At 40.0% G+C, this 19178-nt stretch overlaps 1 protein-coding gene across 1 annotated transcript in view; it reads left to right on the forward strand.

The window, feature by feature from the left end:
- Positions 1 to 10882: 10882 nt before the first annotated feature.
- Positions 10883 to 19178, forward strand: part of ITPR1 (inositol 1,4,5-trisphosphate receptor, type 1) — a gene marked incomplete at both ends in the record, with an annotated part of 45111 nt that continues 36815 nt past the window's right edge. Inside the window, 6 exons of the mRNA XM_009578531.1 lie at positions 10883 to 10998; positions 14519 to 14605; positions 16232 to 16390; positions 17696 to 17794; positions 18251 to 18334; positions 18418 to 18564. Coding sequence (XP_009576826.1) covers positions 10883 to 10998; positions 14519 to 14605; positions 16232 to 16390; positions 17696 to 17794; positions 18251 to 18334; positions 18418 to 18564 — 692 coding nt within the window. The remainder of the gene's footprint in view (positions 10999 to 14518; positions 14606 to 16231; positions 16391 to 17695; positions 17795 to 18250; positions 18335 to 18417; positions 18565 to 19178) is intronic.

A 19178-nucleotide genomic window follows, 5' to 3' on the forward strand; every position in this document is an offset into this window, starting at 1 on the left:
AATCTAGGATACACAGTGCATTTTTAGGATTTGGATTTTTGGTTTTGCATGCTCACTGCACTCAGGTGCCAAGCACTTCAGGTGATGGTAAGTGCCCCATCAGCATCTATGGTGATTCCGTTGCCCATTTAGAATGACAGCATTGCATTGCGTTTGGGGGGGGGACCAAAACAAAACCAAAAAACACACCACCACACAAACTCCAGTAAGAATGTGCTGTCGGCTCCTGCCGGCTGGGATAAATGCCTTCAGGCCTCTGCTGGCAGGCTCTGCTTCCGCTCATGGTCGCTGAACATTTGTTCTTCCCATTTGCAATCCGGTCTAGTGAAGCTGGCTTACTCACTTTTCTATTATCCAGCTGTCTGGCTTTTTTAATACAGCATGGCTTTGCTACTTTGGCTTCCAGCTCTCATTTGCCTTATTTGGTAAAGCAGTGCTCTTAAGCTGTTCCTGGAAGGGGCTGTTTTACTAGTTTAGGGACTATTTTCCACTTTCATTTTTGATCTCTAAAGCTATAGATTGTGTTTCAGCAGCGGTGCTGGTGTAGCTTAACTCTTCAGTGCTGTCAAACTGGAATATTGTGCTTTTTAGAAGCGCCTGAAGTGCTTTATTCTCTGCTGTAACACACTGGTATGCTGCTGCAGACAATTTGAGCAGAGGCAATATATGGCAGCACTTGTGTTTACAGCATATATATACCTTGTCAGCATAATCTACTTTACAAAATGACAACCAGAGTGCAATCTTCAGTGCTAAGACTACGTTATGGAGAACTCGGCCAAATTTTAATTAGCTGCATGATTTGTTGGCGTCTTCTGTGCTCTCTTCCTGAGAAGGGGCGTGGCGTACAGCGACAGAGTGAACTTGGATGGATTGAGTAGCATCATTTGATAGGCTTCAGCAAGAGCATCTCTGGTCCCCTGCCAAAAGGATGGTGACTGTTTAAAGTAGAGAGAGGGAGAGGGCCTCAGTAAGTGAGGTGAAAGTCTCAAGCCAAGTCTAGGAAGAGTAAGCAAGGAATAAAGCTTTCAGACTCAGAAAACAGATGTGGACGCTGGTGTTTTACTCTGTTTGCCTGGGAGTGCAGCACAGTTCAGCAGCATGACCCTGCTCTACTCAACTCCAGGGTGGCATTTCCTATAATTAAGGCAGGTCTGGGTTTTTTGCATTTATCTTTGCTTTGCTAAGCTCTTCAAATAGTGCTGCTCAAGTCCCTCTGTAGCCAATTTGCTGGAAGTCTGAACATCGGTGTGGCAGCACACACCTTATGGATGCTGTATGCTACTGCCAGCGTAGCACTGGGTGTCTGCTGCCACGCTGCTGGTAACTGCATTTTTCACAGCTGGCTGTCCTCTGCAAGCTCCACAGAGAAGAAGACGGCTTGGGAATTGACTCAGAATTACCTTGAAAATTGAAGAAACGATCTGAAAAATGGCATTGCAGTTCAATGAGGGCATGTGTCAAAGACTGCACTTAGTTGACTGCATCCAGAGAGGAGGAGGATGGGCACACATGGCAGTGCGGTAGGAAAGGATCCAGGGATTGCAGGAATCGCAGTTTGAATAGGAGTTGTCGATGCTGTGCTGTTACAAAAAATGCAATTGCTGCCTTGGAATATATAAAAAGAAACATTGCCAAAAGACATAGTAACTATTTTTTCCAATTTTACATCCTGGCAGAGCCTCAAGTGAAGTATCTTGTTTAGTACTGCACCTCATACTTCCAGAAAGATATGAGGCAACTAGAGAAAATCCAGAGCAGGGTAATGATCAGGAACAAGACCCATTAGTCTTGCATCTCGGTGGTTGTGGGACAGAGGAGCCTGCAAATACTGCTGGGATAGGAAGAAGAAGTTCTGTTCTGCATGCCCGCATGGAGAGGGAAAGAAGTAATGGGCTTAAATTGTAAAAATAAATAGGTTAGATACAGAAATAGTGGAGTGCTGGAATAGATGACTTCAGGAGATATGTCAGGAATGGAGTAGGCATAGTTAATTCTGCCTTTGGGAGGGAGGGGTGAGCTAAGCAAGCTTTCTAAGGGTCTGCCAGTCCTGTGAACTGGTGGTATTGGCAATTCTGCAGAAGGCGGTGGGGCCAGAGGTTGGGCAGACAGCACTCAGTGCAGAAGGAAACAAAGAAATATTCATTTCAGGCAAGGGATCCCAAGCACTTCATTAGCGTAAGAAAAATTAAAGCACTGAATTCAGCTTTATTATTTCTTCGGTTCTTCCAACCTAGACTTCAATAATATTATCAAATATTTATTTAACTTCCCTATATATTATTTTTTGGCAATGTGGGTTTTCTTAAAGCCAAATGCATTTAAAAGCTGAAAATCAAGGTACTTTATTGAACAGCAGAAAAATTTGCCTTTTATTTTGCGTGACACTGTGGTGGCTTGTTTCTTGTGATGTGCACGTGAAACATTCTTAAATAGAAACGACTTTGATTATGCTGTTCAGTCACGTCAGCTCTGTCTAATAGCACAACTGTATTCTTTCCATACTGCTCAACATTGACGCTTTCAGAGAGTGTTTGAAATTTGATCTTTCTTGTCCTTCCTGTGCTCGGACTGTCCAAGCCGTTCCCCGCCGCCTGCCCCCACTTCCTGACCCATTTTGAGCAGGAGCTTTATTCCGGAAAAGCAGGAACAAGTGAAGAAGCAAACGTGAAAATGAAATCCAAGGGGTGAGCAGTCGAAATAAAATGAAATGTGGTCGGCAGATGAATACACTTTGATTTACTGCTGGTATAAAATGCTACTGACGTACACTGAAAAGACCTGAAGATTTTGAGGAAGAATGTCCCAGGGTTCATGTTCTAAGACTTGTGTGTTAGTGCCTCGCAGGGAGATTTATCATGGAAACTGTTAAAAGGGAGATAGTGGATGGCTTCCCGGGTTAAGAATACAGCTCTCAAGGCTGGGACAAAGGCTAAAGCAACGACTGTTCACTTAAAAATGCTTCTGCACCTCTTATGCACATTGGTTTGCTGAATTCCTTTCATATAAAGTATGAACGCTTCTCCTTGTAGTGTGTAAAACTTGATTTTCAGTACTTGCGGGAGAGAGAGGGGGTTGGCTTTTGGACTTTCCTCTTGGCAAGGTTTGCCTCTAGTCCAGGATTTCTTTTCGTGCTGGACCAGAGACGGAGATGAGCTCAGACAGTAAAAACACTCACTGAAACCAATAGCTTTCTTGAGATCCTGGGTTAGCTCAAATTAATGTGTGCAGTTGTGAACTCTTCTCTTGGATTTTTTTTCTGTTCTTTCCTTTTTCCCTCTCCTTGACATGAAGATTTTTTTTTTTCCTGGCTTGTATTTGTTACATTGTGGTGCTTTGACTTTTTCTAAAGGTTCTTGAGCTTGTTCTTAGTTTAAGTACCTTCTCTTGGTCCAAATTATCCTTTGTGTCCATAAATAACACCTGTTCCTTAATGCTTTCAAGGTTACCTGGCATATTCTCTCTCTGTCCTTAACAGTTTTCTCTGAGGAAACTCAGTGTGTTGTCTTCATATATCTCTTGTAGCCCCGTGTATTGCCCATCCAGGGACATGTTATCCATCACGGTGCCGCATCTCAGCGACAAGGACGCTGCCAGTTTCCTTCCATTCTTTAACCTGCCCCCCTAGATGTCAAATGGGATATGTTTTAGTTAAATGCATCAGTGTTTGTTTTTTTCTACTTGTGTTGCTGTCCCTTCTGGCTTTGTGTTTTCACAAAGCATCTTCACTCAGTGTTGCTTGTACCAGACATTGAAAAACGAATCTGGTCTTTCCTGCAAATGTTTCCTTTTGGAACTGCCTGTATATTCAGCGTCTAAATATTTCTCTCTTTTTCGAGTAGCAGTTTTCTTTTTGAAGGAGACCAAAGAGGTTACATGCAGAAATAAAACAAACACTGGTGTATTCTGAACTCTTTGGTACCTACGATGTTTACTTAAAGGTGCGTTTCTCATGTTAGTCTTTTGGTAGCTGTTCGGGCACTTTGCTACTATTGTGGTCTTGAGGGCTTTGGAGGGTGTTTGCTTGTAGTGTTGTGAGTTGTGCTTTGGTTCTTAATTTACCCCGAGGCATGGCAGCGTGTCCAGAGCCTCGTGAGGTAATTTTCCCTGCAGGTGAGGAGCTATGCGTTTCCTCTTCCTTGTTAGAGTAAAGTTATCTTGCTTAGTTTTCACTGAAGGACAACCTTATCCCACAGTAAATTTTGGTGTATCTAAATTGCTGTGTTTATTATTGTAAAGTTACTAACAATGTTGTGTGCAGTCATACGCTAATTTGCTATGTGTTCAAAAAGCCGTTGCTTTTTAATTAATGTTGCATTAATGAATACTGTTGATTTAGTAGGCATTGATATTCCGTGTCCAGCTCTCAGGTCTATAATTTTTCACTCTCTGAAATCACTGTTGTAGTCTCCTCCCTTTGTTCGGTTTGATACATCAGCTCTAAGTTAATAACAATTACATTATTTCCTATGTTGTTACAGCTTCAAAAAATGAAGTAGCGATTTCCATTGGTAGAACTATGCATAAATGAGTACAACAGCAAGAGAGTGGTTACCCTCATGTCTTGCAGATATGAATTGCGGGTGGTTATTTTAACATAACAATTAAAATATATTTAGATCATAAATCATGCAGGCTCTCCGTTTAAACGCTGGTTGCAAGGATGATTTTCCTCCTTTATTCTGCTTTAAAAAGAAAAGCATTGAAAGCCCGTGAAACAGGTAAGATGCAACAGCATGCAGAGAGATTTCACAGCAGCAGAAACCTCTGATATATTTTGTCATGTAATTAGTTCAGCGTTTGAATCCTGAATGATTGGGTTGCTTTGCAGTGACATGTGCGATAGTGACAAGATCTTTGGGTTTGGAATACAAATGCCCTTCTCACCTGCGCTTAAATTTTCCCCACTTGTGGCATGGCAGAACTGTTGGCAACGTGAGATTTGACTTCAGTCGTCATCTTCCACTGGGCTAAATGTGTACACTTCAGGTTTGTTTTCCTGCTTGGCTCCGCCAGGATAGCAGGTCAAGCGTTTAGTGCATCCTGACAAAATACGTATTTTGAAAAGAATTGCTGTGCTCCCAGCAAAGCTTGTTCACTGCAAATTGAAAATGAAAGGATGTCTTCTCATCACAAAGACAGTAATTTCAGTAGGATCAGGTTCTTTTTTTCTCTCCCTCTTTATGGAAATGCAGGAATGATTAATAATCAACACACTTCTGAAACCGCTTTTGTTCTATATTCTTTGAACCTCTTAGGCTGTCATCTATTCATTTTAAAGCTCAGAAGGAACAAATATAGAAATAGACAATGTAGTAATCCAGGGGCTTCTGAGGAGGTGAAACTTGCCTGTGATTGAATATATGCATTTTGTATTATTCTGTACATCTCCTGCGTGAAAATATTTCACTTAAACACAAAAGAGGTCTTCATTTTGTCTTTAAATAAATAATCTTTTCATCCTGTGGAGTGTTATCGTCCTTGTGAGTGTATTAAAGGTGTGCAACTTTCATAAATATAAAGTCGAGAACTTCTATTTGCAGTATTTCCATCATTTCCAGCTATGTTACTTTTTCGTTGCCTTTGCTGCTATTTTTTATATTTAAAATAAAAATAAAAAAATACTATCCTTACATTTATTCTCTACTGTGAGCCAGCTTTGGCCTCAGGGAAATATCAGGTATCTAAGTATAGAAAAGTCTGAAGATAAACTGCTAAATTTCAACAGGGAATTGCTAATTTTCTTTTAATTTTAGTATTGCTGCGCAAAAAGGAGTTCTTTTTTTTTTTTTTTTTTTTTTCCAAGTAACGAAAAAACAGCTGTGTTGGTGTTAAATATTCAGTGGGTTTTGTAAGTGACTTATTTAAATATCTTCATTTTTATAGATTTCCCTTAACTGAAAGTGCTCTGAAGTATGATTTTTGAGAGGGAATAATTTTTCTTGAGTCTTACCTTTCTCCAGTTGGCATTTTGTAAAGTCTGGGTATGTGTTTGAAAAATGAAATAATGACACACCTTTGTGTGCCAACAAAATATTTGATGCCTGCTTTCTCTAACTGCAGAAAAGTTGGTGAAGACTTTCTACTGAATGCTTAAAATAGGGGAGATTTGGAAAAAATGATGAGTGGTGTATTACGCAACCAGCCTGGCTGAAGCTAGAAGTACTTCCAGATCATTTAGAAATGAGCATGCTAGAGAATGGCACAGTGAGAAAAACTGTGTACTCAAAACTGATCTGAGCTGATCTCTGAAAGTAGCAAAGATGGAAAGTTTTAATAGTGGCTGGTGTCCAGCTGTCACCCAGGAAAGGCACCATTAAGCTTTGGATGTCAGCAGTGTCAGTTCAGCAACTTTCTGAGCTGTCCTCATATACCGAGGGTAGAATTGGCATAATAACATCACTTCACACCCCAGGTGGTGGGGAAACCCTCTGAAGGGAAGACTGGAATTGCATAGGTATGTTTGAGTTATGTATTTTTAGGCAGCTTGTGGTGAAAGAAGGTGACTGTATCTTGGGTGGGCTCTGAAATACTCCACTCGCTTCTCCAAATCGTTCCAGCCTCTCTGAAGTTAGTGGGTAGTTGCTAGTTTATAATAATCTCATTAACATTCTGCCTAAATGCTACTTAAATTCTCATACAAAAAAGTCCATTTTAAAAAAAGAAAGAAAAAAATCAGTCTGCTCAGGTTTTTCATTTTGCTATGAAAGCAAAAGTTGTGCGTACCCCATTGACTTGAACCCAACAGGTAGAACAGGACGGGGTTAGCCAGCAAGCCAGCTGTCATGGGGCAGCACCAAAAGGGAGCTTGCTGATGTTATGATATGTGAAACAGTGATGGTTTCTTAAATCAGGTCCTGCATCTGTGAGCCTAGATGCTTGCTACCCCTTTAGAGGGACTGACCATACAATAATTTTCACTTGCCCAGCAGCAGCTTTCCTGCCGCCATGCAATGCAGTTCTTGTTCTCTACGGGGTGGAGGTAGAAGCACTGCAGAGGCTCAAGGTTGGCTGAAAGTTTCCATTATTGGATGCTTTTCCAGCCTGATGTTTTTAAGTTTTGCTGGTTTTGCTGATTTCCTTTTTTTTTTTTTTTTTTTTTTTTTTGGTCTTTTCTGCCAGGTACTTTTCCCAGATATGTTTTTAAAGAACAGTCTGCATTCCTAAAAAGTGATTGGCAAAATACTGTGTTGATGGTTAAGGAAAAAAGCCCAGCCTTTTCTTTGTAAAGTTCTGGTTCCTTATGCTTTGGGAGCATAAGGTGCCTTGGATGATGAAGTTGGGAAACCTTGGGAGATGAGGATTGTCTGGGCAAAACATAATCCCTCCTCAGGTATTAGGTGGAGACCTGTACATTGCTGTCATGGGGGGAAAAGAGAAGGGATGGATTAATCAGTTGCTGGGGGCTGGATAAATTAATCGGGATGGAAGTAGAGAATCTGACTGGTTGGGCTTGGCCTCGCAGGAAAGGTTGTAAGTTTGGAGAGTATGACCGGGCAGGAAAGAAGCAAGGTTTAGTGCAAGAGAAGGGAACGGAAAAGGAAGAAGAGAAAATTAAAAGCATGGGGTAGAAAGAATTGCAGTTGGCGTAACGTAACTGGCAAGTTTATCTCTTCATTGAACCACAGAATACTTCAGAACATAGAATTTTCTAGTGTTTCCAGTATCCTTGATTTTGATTTTTCCTCTCTGATGCTGGTACGTGCAGAGGATAACCAAACATTACTGAAAATATTTTTGTGAGCTTCAGGTGGCAGAGACCCATGTGGGGATCTAAATGTCCAAACAGTGAGAGCATTAGTGTATCACATGGTGCAATTATGGTCTTACTCAGTCCACTTTATTAGATGCAAAGCAGTTGCTGACGAAAGAACAGGATTTAGCTTGGAAGCATTGAAATGCACATTTATTACATGTCCATATAACCTTCATTCATCATCCTTGTGCATGTGCATGATGGGGTAGTATAAAATTACGCAGTCACTTTTTCCTGCAGGACCTTTGTTTGGCTTTCAGGCTTGATGATGTGTCATCATTTCATCAGCAGTTACGTAGTATTTTATTTTTATACTTATTCAATGTGCAATTCTGCCATTTTTCACTGTATATCATGAAGATCTGAAAAGAAAATGCATTCCTTCATGGTTAGTATTCAACAAACAGTGTATAATAAGATGTAATTACTTTGCAGTAAAAGCTTTAATCACCTTTCCTATGTGGCTAAAGCTGCTTGAATCCATAATTGGAGCAGATAGCTGATTGTTTCAGCTGCTTAGGCTTCTTTTTGGATCTGTTAGAAATAGACCTAACTTCCATAGTATAGTGTCTGACAAGTAGTTGGTTTATCTTACACAGTCATCACTACTGTGGGTTGCAGATTGCTGACCGTGATGGTACTCCGCTAGCACATCCTTGCATGTTGATTTTTGTAAACATATAAGCCTATGGAATCTGGAGATCTAAAAGTCTTCTGGCCATAAAGTTCATGTAGTTTGACCCATGGTGAAATACATTCGGTACTAACCAGCCTCTGGTGGTCATATTAAGGTGAATAAGGCTAAGTTTAACTCCTCAACCACTTAAGAAATAGATTTCGTAGAACAAATACTAGAAAAAAAAAATGTTGCATGCTTTTCATTGTTGGTTTTAGATCTGTAGCTTTGTGACTAGGAAGAAAACCTAAGAAAAACACTATGTTTTGCCTTCTTGTATTGGACAAGGTCAAACACTTCTAGACCTCTCCCCTGTGCTACAGGGAGGAGCAGGAGTTGGTTGCAGTTAACAATTTAGAAGTTAAGCCTAACTTGACAACTTTCTTGACTGAAAAGGATGGAAAAAAGTACACTTGCATTGTGACTAAATCTAGCATACAATTAATTCCTCTGTGCAGTTCTGTGTGTTAATTGCTGTCATTGTGTGAACTGATGGTTTAAGCAAAAATAGAAAATTTTATAAATGGTGTGTTGCTTACAATGCATAGTCTTAGCTTAAAGTGCCAGCCTGCAGTGGCTTTTTGAATCTATTCTGTGCTGTCAATCTCTATGAATCATCTTTATGTAAATGAAAAATACGTTGAAGAGAGCAAACCTGGGAAGTGTGGTTTGCACTTAGTTTTCCACTTCTCTTGTTTGTTCAGAATCTATAAGCTGGTAGTGTCAAAGTGGAGATGAGTATTTCTGGATACATGCAATTAAATCTCCTTCCATATACCCTCAGCTCTTTCTCTCCTTCCCCAGTATGTGTCACTCCATTAAAGTTCCCCAGTGCCATACCCAGCTCCTACTGTATCTTGCTGGTAAACTGGGCCACCAGCTAAGCAGGCTGCAGCAATTGCTGTGGTGGTTTGGGACAAGTTGATCAGCGCGTTTGGCAGTTGGTGGCTCACTGTGAGATGAAATGACAATCTGCCACCTGTGCTTCACCCCATTAGACGGGGATTTAATTCTGAAGACAGACCTTTGCCCTTCTGTGAAAGGTGTTTGATATTGCCTGATGTGCTCTAACGGTGCTTTGAGGATGGATTAGGCAGGCAGAGCGACATCAAATAGGTCTTTTCTTTAAGAAAGGCATGAAAAGAGTGAAGGTGTCCATATCAAATGGCATCTCGAGGTAAGATTATCAAGGTCTGTCTCTAGCAGGGCTCAGCCCCTTCAGCAGCTTTAACCTCTGGCAGAGCCAAAATGACATGTCTTCAGTGTGGGGTTTTTCCCTTTTTGGTTGACATGCATCCATTACCAAGGTAGCCCATAAGCAGCTGTGCTTTTCAGACAGTGAAGATAAAACCCCCAGGGAGGTCTCTCCTCAGCTTGCTGCTTCCCAAATTGCAGTGCTTGCATGTAAGAATACACCAGGAGCCTTGAGAAGTACCACGTGAATTAGAAGCCTGGAGTCTTAATGCTTCCCAAATTGCAGTGCTTGCATATAAGAATACACCAGGAGCCTTGAGAAATACCACGTGAATTAGAAGCCTGGAGTCTTACATCCACACCATTGCCAAAGAGGCACTGGGAACAGCTTTCTGGCTTTTTTGGCACTTTGGTTAAACTTCTAAGCTGCTACTTTAGGCACTGTCTTTGAATAGCTTAATTTTTTTTTTTGGGTGTTCAGTTGCTTAGCAACAGAGAAGAGGAAAAATAGTAGATGCAGCTAATTTGGTTTTATTACTGATAAGTTAGCATCTCTTTAATGTAAAAATGTATTTTTTAATAAGACCACTGAGCTGTAATTCCTGGCTTTTGCCAGGCAGAATGTTAAATAAACAGTGTTGATGGACTGGGTAAAGAACCCGACACCCGGAAGGGTTTACTGTTACCTGGAACTATGCTTTGAATGTCTGTGCTTGTGCGTGCTATTGCTTGGGGATATTTTATGCTGCTGCTTCTTTATTAGGTGAGTTTCTCCAATTTGTTGTGCCTCATTTTCCCTAGCAATAGAAGGGGTTTGATTTAAAAACTAAATAAACAACATCAAAAAAACCAAACCAAAAACCCCCAACCTAACATTAATTGTGTGAAGTAGCGTGCCTGCTAAAGTAGAAAAATGAAAAGTTGTGAGTGTAAAATGGATCTGTTTGCCTGGGAAAGCATTGAAATGTTTTAGTATACCATTTTAGCATACCATTTTAGTATGGTAGCGTTTTTGACTGGGACAAGTTATAAATTTTCTGGTCTTGCATCAGATGTTTGGCAGCAACAGTTAATTTTTATCATTCACGGGGCAACATTCCTGTTGCTCAAAAAAGCATTTGTCTGATCAAGAGCTTTTTGGAATTTGTTTATAAACCTTTCCTTGCTGCTGGAATATTTGGACAACGTTAGCAGCAAAAATCCAGATAATTACAAATGGTTAAAGCAATCTCTCTGGTTTTGATCTGTTTTTATAGATTGCCTGTTCAAACTATGTCCCATGAACCGGTACTCTGCTCAAAAGCAGTTCTGGAAAGCAGCAAAGCCAGGAGCTAACAGCACAACAGATGCCGTGCTACTCAATAAACTGCACGTAAGTATTCATGTTTAGGCTGCTGTTGATGATCAACACTCTCGTCCATACTGCTGTAAATAAGTATTTCCAATCAGCTTGACACAGTTAACCCGGAGACACCAAGAAAGGAAGTAGAAATCAGCATACAAGACTCCTTTTGAGACATTCACTGAAATCTAACTCTTTAAGCATCATCTGATTTATGACAACAGGCTTTTCAAGGTCTGTGTGTCCCAATATCGATATGTATGATACTGGGTTAGAGTCATGGTAGCCATTTAAGCTTTTGTCATTAACCTGTGCTAACCTGTAGTAGTGCTCTACGTGGGCATTTTGGGTGGTAACAGCATAAAACCAGGACCCTTCAAACAACTACACAGAGTAGAGGATTGTCAGGCGTTTCATCTGGATGTGGGAAGTCACGGACGTTGGCTGTGCTGGTAGATGCCATCTGAACTACTGGTCTGATAAATCTATTGGGATTCCTCAAACAAACATAGCTGCTGTTGATACATGTAAAGGTTGATGGGTAATTATGAGTAATTATAAGGCCAGACAGCCTCTCTTTCCTTATTAGCTTGCGGTATTTAATATTTTCTGGGTAAAATGTTGACATTCAGCAGTTGAAAACCCAGTAAGGCAATTGATCGCTGTTTTTCGAGTTCCTATATTAAAAAAAAAAGCCAACTTAACTTAAATACCATCTGTTGACTGTAGAGTTAAATAAACTCCATGTTTATGTTAAAATTACATAGCTAGAGTACTTCATGTCAAAATTACAATTCTAAATATTTTTAGTTTCTTTAAGCCTATATTAAGCTCATTGTAGACTGAAATACAAAATGGCCCTGTAGGAGAGTGTCATTTGCTGATTGCCGTGTGGCTGCCTTGCTCCTGCATTTCACAAAGGCTGAATGTTTGACTCATTTTGCTTCTGAAAACATAATTTTATAACCTAGAAGTATTAACTTGGCAAGGAGAAAGCTATTTTGGTACTGGCTGTAGCACAGAGGTCCCTCACTTGTGCCACATTTCTCCTGCCCCTTTAATGATGATAAGAGAAGTAGACCATGTCAGCAAGGTTTAAGTAGCAGGGGATTCTGGGTTTGGTTTTTCCTGGTGTATAAGGGAAGGGGAGAGTTTATGCCCGCAGGTTATGTGTGTGAGTTCATGGATTTTAAGAGAAAGTATGGTCTAAATACTGCGTCATGTAGAAGAAAAATACTGTGTAATTGGCCTGGATTACAATGTCATTTAAAGTTGTCTTCTCTTTCCCCAGTGCATGCCAGTTCAGGTGTTTGGGACCTGTTCCTATTCGTCTGACACTCTACCATTTTGTGCCGGGGTCCCTATGGAAATACAGGATTAGATTTTTCCAGTATTTAGCCCCAGCTGAGTGATGTTCGTACAGAAATGTACCACCATGCATGAACTGCTTGCTTGATTTGGTGAAAGGATTTGAGTACTTTACAGTTTTACTGGAGATTATTTAATATGCATCACTTTGACAAAAAGGCTAATCTTTTATGTAGCATGTGCCAAATCAGGTCGTCAGTGACCTGGGGCTGATGCATGGCTTTAAAATAATTTGCTCCCATGTACATCACTCACATATCGAGACTTATTTTTCTGCCAACCATATGGGTACATGTGTCATCTTTTCCATTTGTTGGCCCATGGAATACACTAAAAACCCCTGTGTTTTGCATGATGTGTATTGGGGGGGCTGTGCCCTGAAACATGTGCATACAATTGTTAGCTCTGCCCATGATTAGATTTCTTTATCAGTGCATGTAATTTCTAATGAAATTGGTGATGCAAGAGGTATTCATCATCACTTGCCTTTTTTGGCTTCTGTTTGTCTGCTGGTGGAATTTATTGTCTGCTGTGGAGTGCTCAATGCTGAGGTCAGGTTATTTTAAGTTAATGCCATTTAAGGGATTTAAAATCTGGGACACTTGTCTTTCCTTGGTATTGAGAATCAGTGCTGGTTGAGAAGCTGACATCTAGTGGCCAGTGAAAATGATTCTTTCTTCTTGAATGATTGTCAGTTTCGGTGTGTGCTTTTGCAATGCATCCAAAGTCTTAATATATTTTCACAGAATACACTATTTTCTTTATTTATAATAAATGTGGCACCCAATCCAGTGCAGGGAGAGAAGTCCTGTCTTCTGTGATTGCTATTGATAGTTGAGAGGGCCCTAGTGTCTTGAAGAAATCCTTTCTCGACAGAATACTTTGAAAGCAAGCAAAAAAAGTTGTATTTCAATAATAGAGAAAATTTTGTTGCATTATATTCCTGAATATATTTTTGAATTTGAATGAACAGCTGTATTCCAGGTTCTCCTGGAGCAAGAGCCAGCTATCATACCTAGCACAACTTCTAAAAATAGCACATTCTGTGTAAGCTGAAGATACTGAAATTTTATAACAGTATACAGATAGCTCTTCCTTTGCAGTAGCTAAGCTTTGTCCTGTGTTATTACTACTTTACCTTACTACAGTTAGGAACTGTGGGCACTTTCTTCTCCTCCAGGAGAAAACTGGACCTACTATAGTCCTTGAGATCTGAGAACCAAACCATAAACATTGACGGCTTGGCCTCCAAAAAAGTCTCGTTTTAAATTACTCTCTACTACCAGATATCGGTTAAAGCAAATACATATTTTTTTTAAATGAAAAAATTGTCTTTCATGTAAAATAAGAGAGAATTTCTTTACCAAATTAAATGGTTTAAAAACAGCCTGGGCAAAATAGCTCTCTTCTTTTAAAACAAAACAAAGTGCAAGAGACTAGTTATAAATTAAGTTATTAAATAGAACAATGTATGTCTATGATAATTCAGTTTTGCAAGGGCTTTCCCTTTTATTACCATGTTAGTATGATACAGGTATGCCTAGCTGTATTTTCACAGCCGGTCTATAACGTAGCGCAGAGTATCCTTCAGCCTCAGGAAGTACCGACTCTCTGCTGCTGGGAAGTTGGGAAGTCATGTTTTCAGAGCTGTAGTAGGCATTTGTAAATGTTTCTAAATAATCCTGCTGCATGGAGAAGATGATTAGGGTCATCATAAAAAGACAGGCTGTGGAAAAGTTGGGGCCTGTATTGGCAAAGTAAAATAAAGATCCAAAGTTGAGGTCCTTTTCTTTCAATTTGTATAGAAGTCAGTAGAAAGTAATATAGACTTCCTTGCTTGAGTTGTTACCCGTCCCTTTTCATCTTCCTTCCATAGGTGTATTGTTGTCTTCTCATGGCTTGTCTTCTATCTCGTCTGAGTTTTTCATGTCATGTTTTATTCCAAAATTTTGCCAAATTCTACCCAAATTACGGATTGCTTAAATGGTGTGTGTCTGTCATCCTAAACAACTGAAAAAGGGAATTGGAAATGACGCTGTTGGAAGTTGGAAAAAAGAAATTGCGCTGTTTCAGATGCTCACTGTTTTTTCCAGTTCTTTGAAATACTCTTAAAGAACCTTGAGTGTTTGGCCACACTTTTGATAAAACAGTCAGCAATTGAGTTGTTCTCCTTTAATTTCAGCATGCGGCAGATTTGGAAAAGAAACAGAATGAAACTGAAAACAGAAAGCTGCTGGGAACAGTCATCCAGTATGGCAATGTTATCCAGGTAGGCTGTGAGCATCTTTGGAAGCTGTATAGTATTTTGCTCAAACTCCCCTGCTCAATGTGACTTTAAATTTCTGGAATTCATGGACAAGAGTCTGTAGCTTTGCAGGGTGTGACAGTGTCCTGAAGTGGGATCCTGTGAAGCAAGAACTGGGCATATCGCTATGATGGAGTCACTTTTTTTGTTATGGGTTAATTGTGCCTTTTTTTTTTTTTTGAGGTCACCATATAATTGCTTTCTTCAGAAATACTTCTTAGAGCCTTCATTAGAGTTGGCCATTTGGAAGATGGCACAGGCACTGTACAATGCCAAATATGGTCTCTCTCAATCAAATGTTGACACATCAAATAGTAAACTGACACAGAGAAGGAAAATCAAGCCATATAAGTAATTGCAGTCCATTGAAGCAAAGGATGTGCTAGGTCCCAGGGAATGGAGGGGAAAAAAAAAGCATCAAATCCAATAAAAATGGGAAGTACAATAATTGCATAATTAAAAGAGACAGGTCTTTAATAAATGGGGAACATAATATGCAGCAGGTGCAGATTCACCCTGGAACCAAAGCAGGCCTGCTTCCACTAGGTAGAGTGCCTCAGCACTTCAGAATTAGGGATAGCTACCTGAGCATTTTGAGCCTTAGATTGGTTTTTACTAATGGTTTTTATTTTATTCTGCTGACATAATACCAGCCCACAGAGGGGGTGGCTAGGAACACAGGCAGACTGGGCTTTCTTGTTGCAAGGAGAAATTGGTTGGCTGCCGTTTAAAGCAATTGCAGGATTTGAAGCAACCTGATGGAGGAAGGGCAGGGAAGTCCCTGCCTTGGTTGAATTAAGTGCGCTGTTGGCCTATGTGTTTGAGGCAAAAAAAATCTACTTTTAATGATGAAAGAAAAATAATAATATCCATTTTTGATTGGACTACAAACATCAACACTATTAAAAGCAGTGATAAGTTTTTGCCCATATTTTCCCATAACTCCCAAACCTTCTGTGAGTAACCACTACTTATGGTAGCCAAAAGGCATGAAAAAGCTCTTTCTGTACAAAAGTACCTGTCTGCTAAATTTACTGGAAATTTAACAACAGTTGGTTGGAGCTGGGTAGATCGGGAGCTGGAATGTGACCGGTTGCAGCTTACTTAATCCTGCTATGGCGTGCAGTCTGCGAGGTGGTACGCAGCCGAGGGTTGAAGGAGGGAACTTTTTTGAAGAGAGTCTTCAAAGAAGCAGTCATGTTTTCTGTTAAATCAGACAGAGCAAAGCAAGATAAGAGCAGCTTTACTTCTCACCACCCCTTCTTACCAGGGAAAACCACTTAGTCCCTAGCATTTTACAACTTTTGATCCTGGGTTTTTGAACAGGCTGTTGTAAAGTGACAAGAGCATTTCTAAGTGTTTATCGTTTGCTGGAGAAGGGACGGTTGGATTAGCTGAAGGTGTTTAGTGCTTTATATATACTGAAAGAAGTGTAAGTGAAATTGTGCCTGAATTCATAAATATTTTTATATAATTTAGTTTTTATTTTAATTCCTGTATAATACTGTGGTTATCTTATGCACACTCGCTTATGTATTGAGGGGAGAAAAAATGAGCATTCTTAGAACTGAACTCTAATTCTTATTCTAGCTGCTTCACTTAAAAAGTAACAAATACTTAACAGTAAATAAGAGGCTTCCAGCTCTACTAGAGAAGAATGCTATGAGGGTGACCTTGGATGAAGCTGGAAATGAAGGTTCCTGGTTCTACATACAGCCCTTCTACAAACTGCGTTCCATTGGAGACAGTGTAAGTGCTAAGAGGAGTATCTTCACGTATTACTTTGTGCACAGCTTGGCAAAGCTTGTTTCAGGAGTCCTGTCTTGCAATTAATGAAATGCACAGATCATTTAGTGTGTGATGTTGCAGGAACAACTTTTTTCCTATGCTATCATGAGGGGGAGGAAAATTGCTATGGTAACTTGTATTTTGGAAACATGGAATGATTTCACGTTCGAGGGAATAAGGGACCTAATTACACTAGCCTTTCACAATTCCTGTCCAATTCAATATGGTAGGAAATGTTGAGTTCCTTCAGTAGATTTGGAATAAATAATTAGCATCTTGGTTTTCAATGTTGTCAGTTTGAAATCAAAATTCATCATCATTTTGTATATGAGGAATGGGGTGGTAATGAGGTTAAATGGTCCTGTTCATGGGAGATCTGGAAAATAATTGGTTCTGAATTAAATGCATTACCGTTTTAATCATTTAATCTCTTTTTTACAAACCTGAGTCACCTGGGTATACTGTCTGCCTAAAAACACGAGGTAATAAGCTTCAGTGTGCTCTGTGGTATAGTCCAGGTATATATTTGGCCCCTAAACATAGCAGCCTTTATCAAATAGGAATAATTTATCCTGTAGAGTAGCCCCATACGTTTTGATGCAACTGTTGCTTTTCTACACACACACACACACACACACACACACACACACACACACGGTAAAGCCAAAGCACAAGGTAGTGCAGTCTTAGCGGCCATTAAGCTCTTTTAAATCGCCCCAATTCTCAGACACTTTATGACTAAGAACAGTTCTTTTCGATACAGAAAAGGCCTTTTGGTTTTTAGTTTAAGTAACACTTTGCCCTAGAAGAAGGGAAGAACAGGACCTTTAATGTCCATAATAAAGTGCATTTGTCTTGAGTCATATGCCAGCCTGGTCAAGAATCTGATTCTACAAATTAAAGTGAGTCTTGGAGGAGGAGGATTTTTGGCTGACCTTTTGCTATAGGAATTATTTGTTGAATGTTAACCAATGAAACAACTTCATGGAAAGCAGCAGATAGGTTAGTTACCAGAACTGCAGTTTGTGTTTCTTCTGCAAGCCTCTGAGTCCGATAGTATAGGGTTTTTTTTCTGCCTGAGTGACTGAGTACGATGAGCCAAATTCTGAAGTAAACAGAATCCTGGTTTTCATACTCAGGCTGGCATTGCTCCAAACTGCAAGAAGGTGATTTCTTCCCATCACTCCCATTAAAAAAAAAAAAAAAAGAAAGAAAAAGAGCTTTCTCAGGTTGCAAGTTTCTGTCTGATGCTGCACTTACCTACAGGTTGTCATCGGAGACAAAGTAGTCCTGAATCCCGTCAACGCTGGCCAGCCTCTCCACGCCAGTAGTCATCAGCTTGTCGATAATCCAGGATGCAATGAGGTAAGAGCAGACTGACACAGCTGGAGCAACTGTACAAACCTCTGTATGTTTCAGCTAAGCTGCTAAGACTTGTGTTTTATGAAAATCAGGTTATCAGTAAGTTGGTTCGTACCTGTGGCAGTGTGGTTATCTTGTTAATCAGCAACTTAATATAGCTGTCAGAATTTCTTGTATCTGTTGGGCACTGGACAGAGGTTTGAGTTTAATCTCTTCTGCTTGACTAACTAAAAATAAAAGTTTTCTTAATCAAAAGTCATGGCACAGTGATACGTAGCAAGCCAGCTCTGTAGTTACTTGTTCTGGAGTAAATGCAGAAAGGGCTCTCCTTCTCTAGAGCAATGCAACAGGGACTGCAGTATTCTGCTGAAAATTGTCTAAAAGGTAAGGCAGTACTTTATGGCAGTAACTTGTACAGGCACAAGATATTGGGACTAATGGTTTTAGTTCTCCTTTTAGGTCAACTCTGTGAATTGCAATACAAGCTGGAAAATAGTCCTCTTCATGAAATGGAGTGATAACAAAGATGATATTCTGAAAGGGGTAAGACTCAAAACTCTACTTGTTTGTGACTTGTTCACTCATGGGTAATGCGTGTATTGACTATGCTGCCTGGTCTTTGACAGGGGGATGTGGTGAGGCTGTTTCATGCAGAACAGGAGAAGTTTCTGACTTGCGATGAGCACAGGAAGAAGCAGCATGTCTTCCTGAGAACGACAGGGAGGCAGTCGGCCACGTCTGCAACCAGTTCAAAAGCCCTGTGGGAAGTAGAGGTAAGAGTTGTAACCCAGGCAGGGGGTGGCTTTGTAGGAACAATTACTGTTTCTGTTTAAAAACAGTGTACCTGGATTTCTTTTTTTAGTCTTCCTGGTGTTAGAAGTTTAATCTTAAAATTCCTTTACTTACTGTGCTTTCTGTGCAAAATCAAAACGGAGTTCTGATCTCTAATGCTGCAGCAGATAGCTCTCAAATTCAGATTCTTGACAATTCAGAAAAAGGGGACAGAGAAGCATCTATGAAGTAATTTTCTTACCAGTCACTAAAGTTTAACACCGGCTAATAATTTCAACTGTCCTGCTGAGTGTACTGAACACTCTATTTTTGCTGTGGAATAATGTGATTATGCATATCCTCATTTGATAGGAGATTGCAACCCTTTGCGAGTCTCTGTGCGTTGCTTATCTGGACTTTTTTTTTTCTTTACTTGGCTTTTAAAAAGAGTGACTAACACCTTGGCTATCACTGGCTTCTTAAAATATCCTCACTCTATTGGTGTGACTAGCATTGTTTTATGATTTTAAATGTTTGCCATGTGAACTGCAATGTGAGAATCATAAAATTAATCGTAATGGTGGATAGGTGTTTTTCGTATTCGCTTTCCAGAAGT

Source organism: Fulmarus glacialis, unplaced genomic scaffold (assembly GCF_000690835.1).
Source record: "Fulmarus glacialis isolate BGI_N327 unplaced genomic scaffold, ASM69083v1 scaffold12780, whole genome shotgun sequence".
Taxonomy (NCBI): Eukaryota; Metazoa; Chordata; class Aves; order Procellariiformes; family Procellariidae; genus Fulmarus; species Fulmarus glacialis.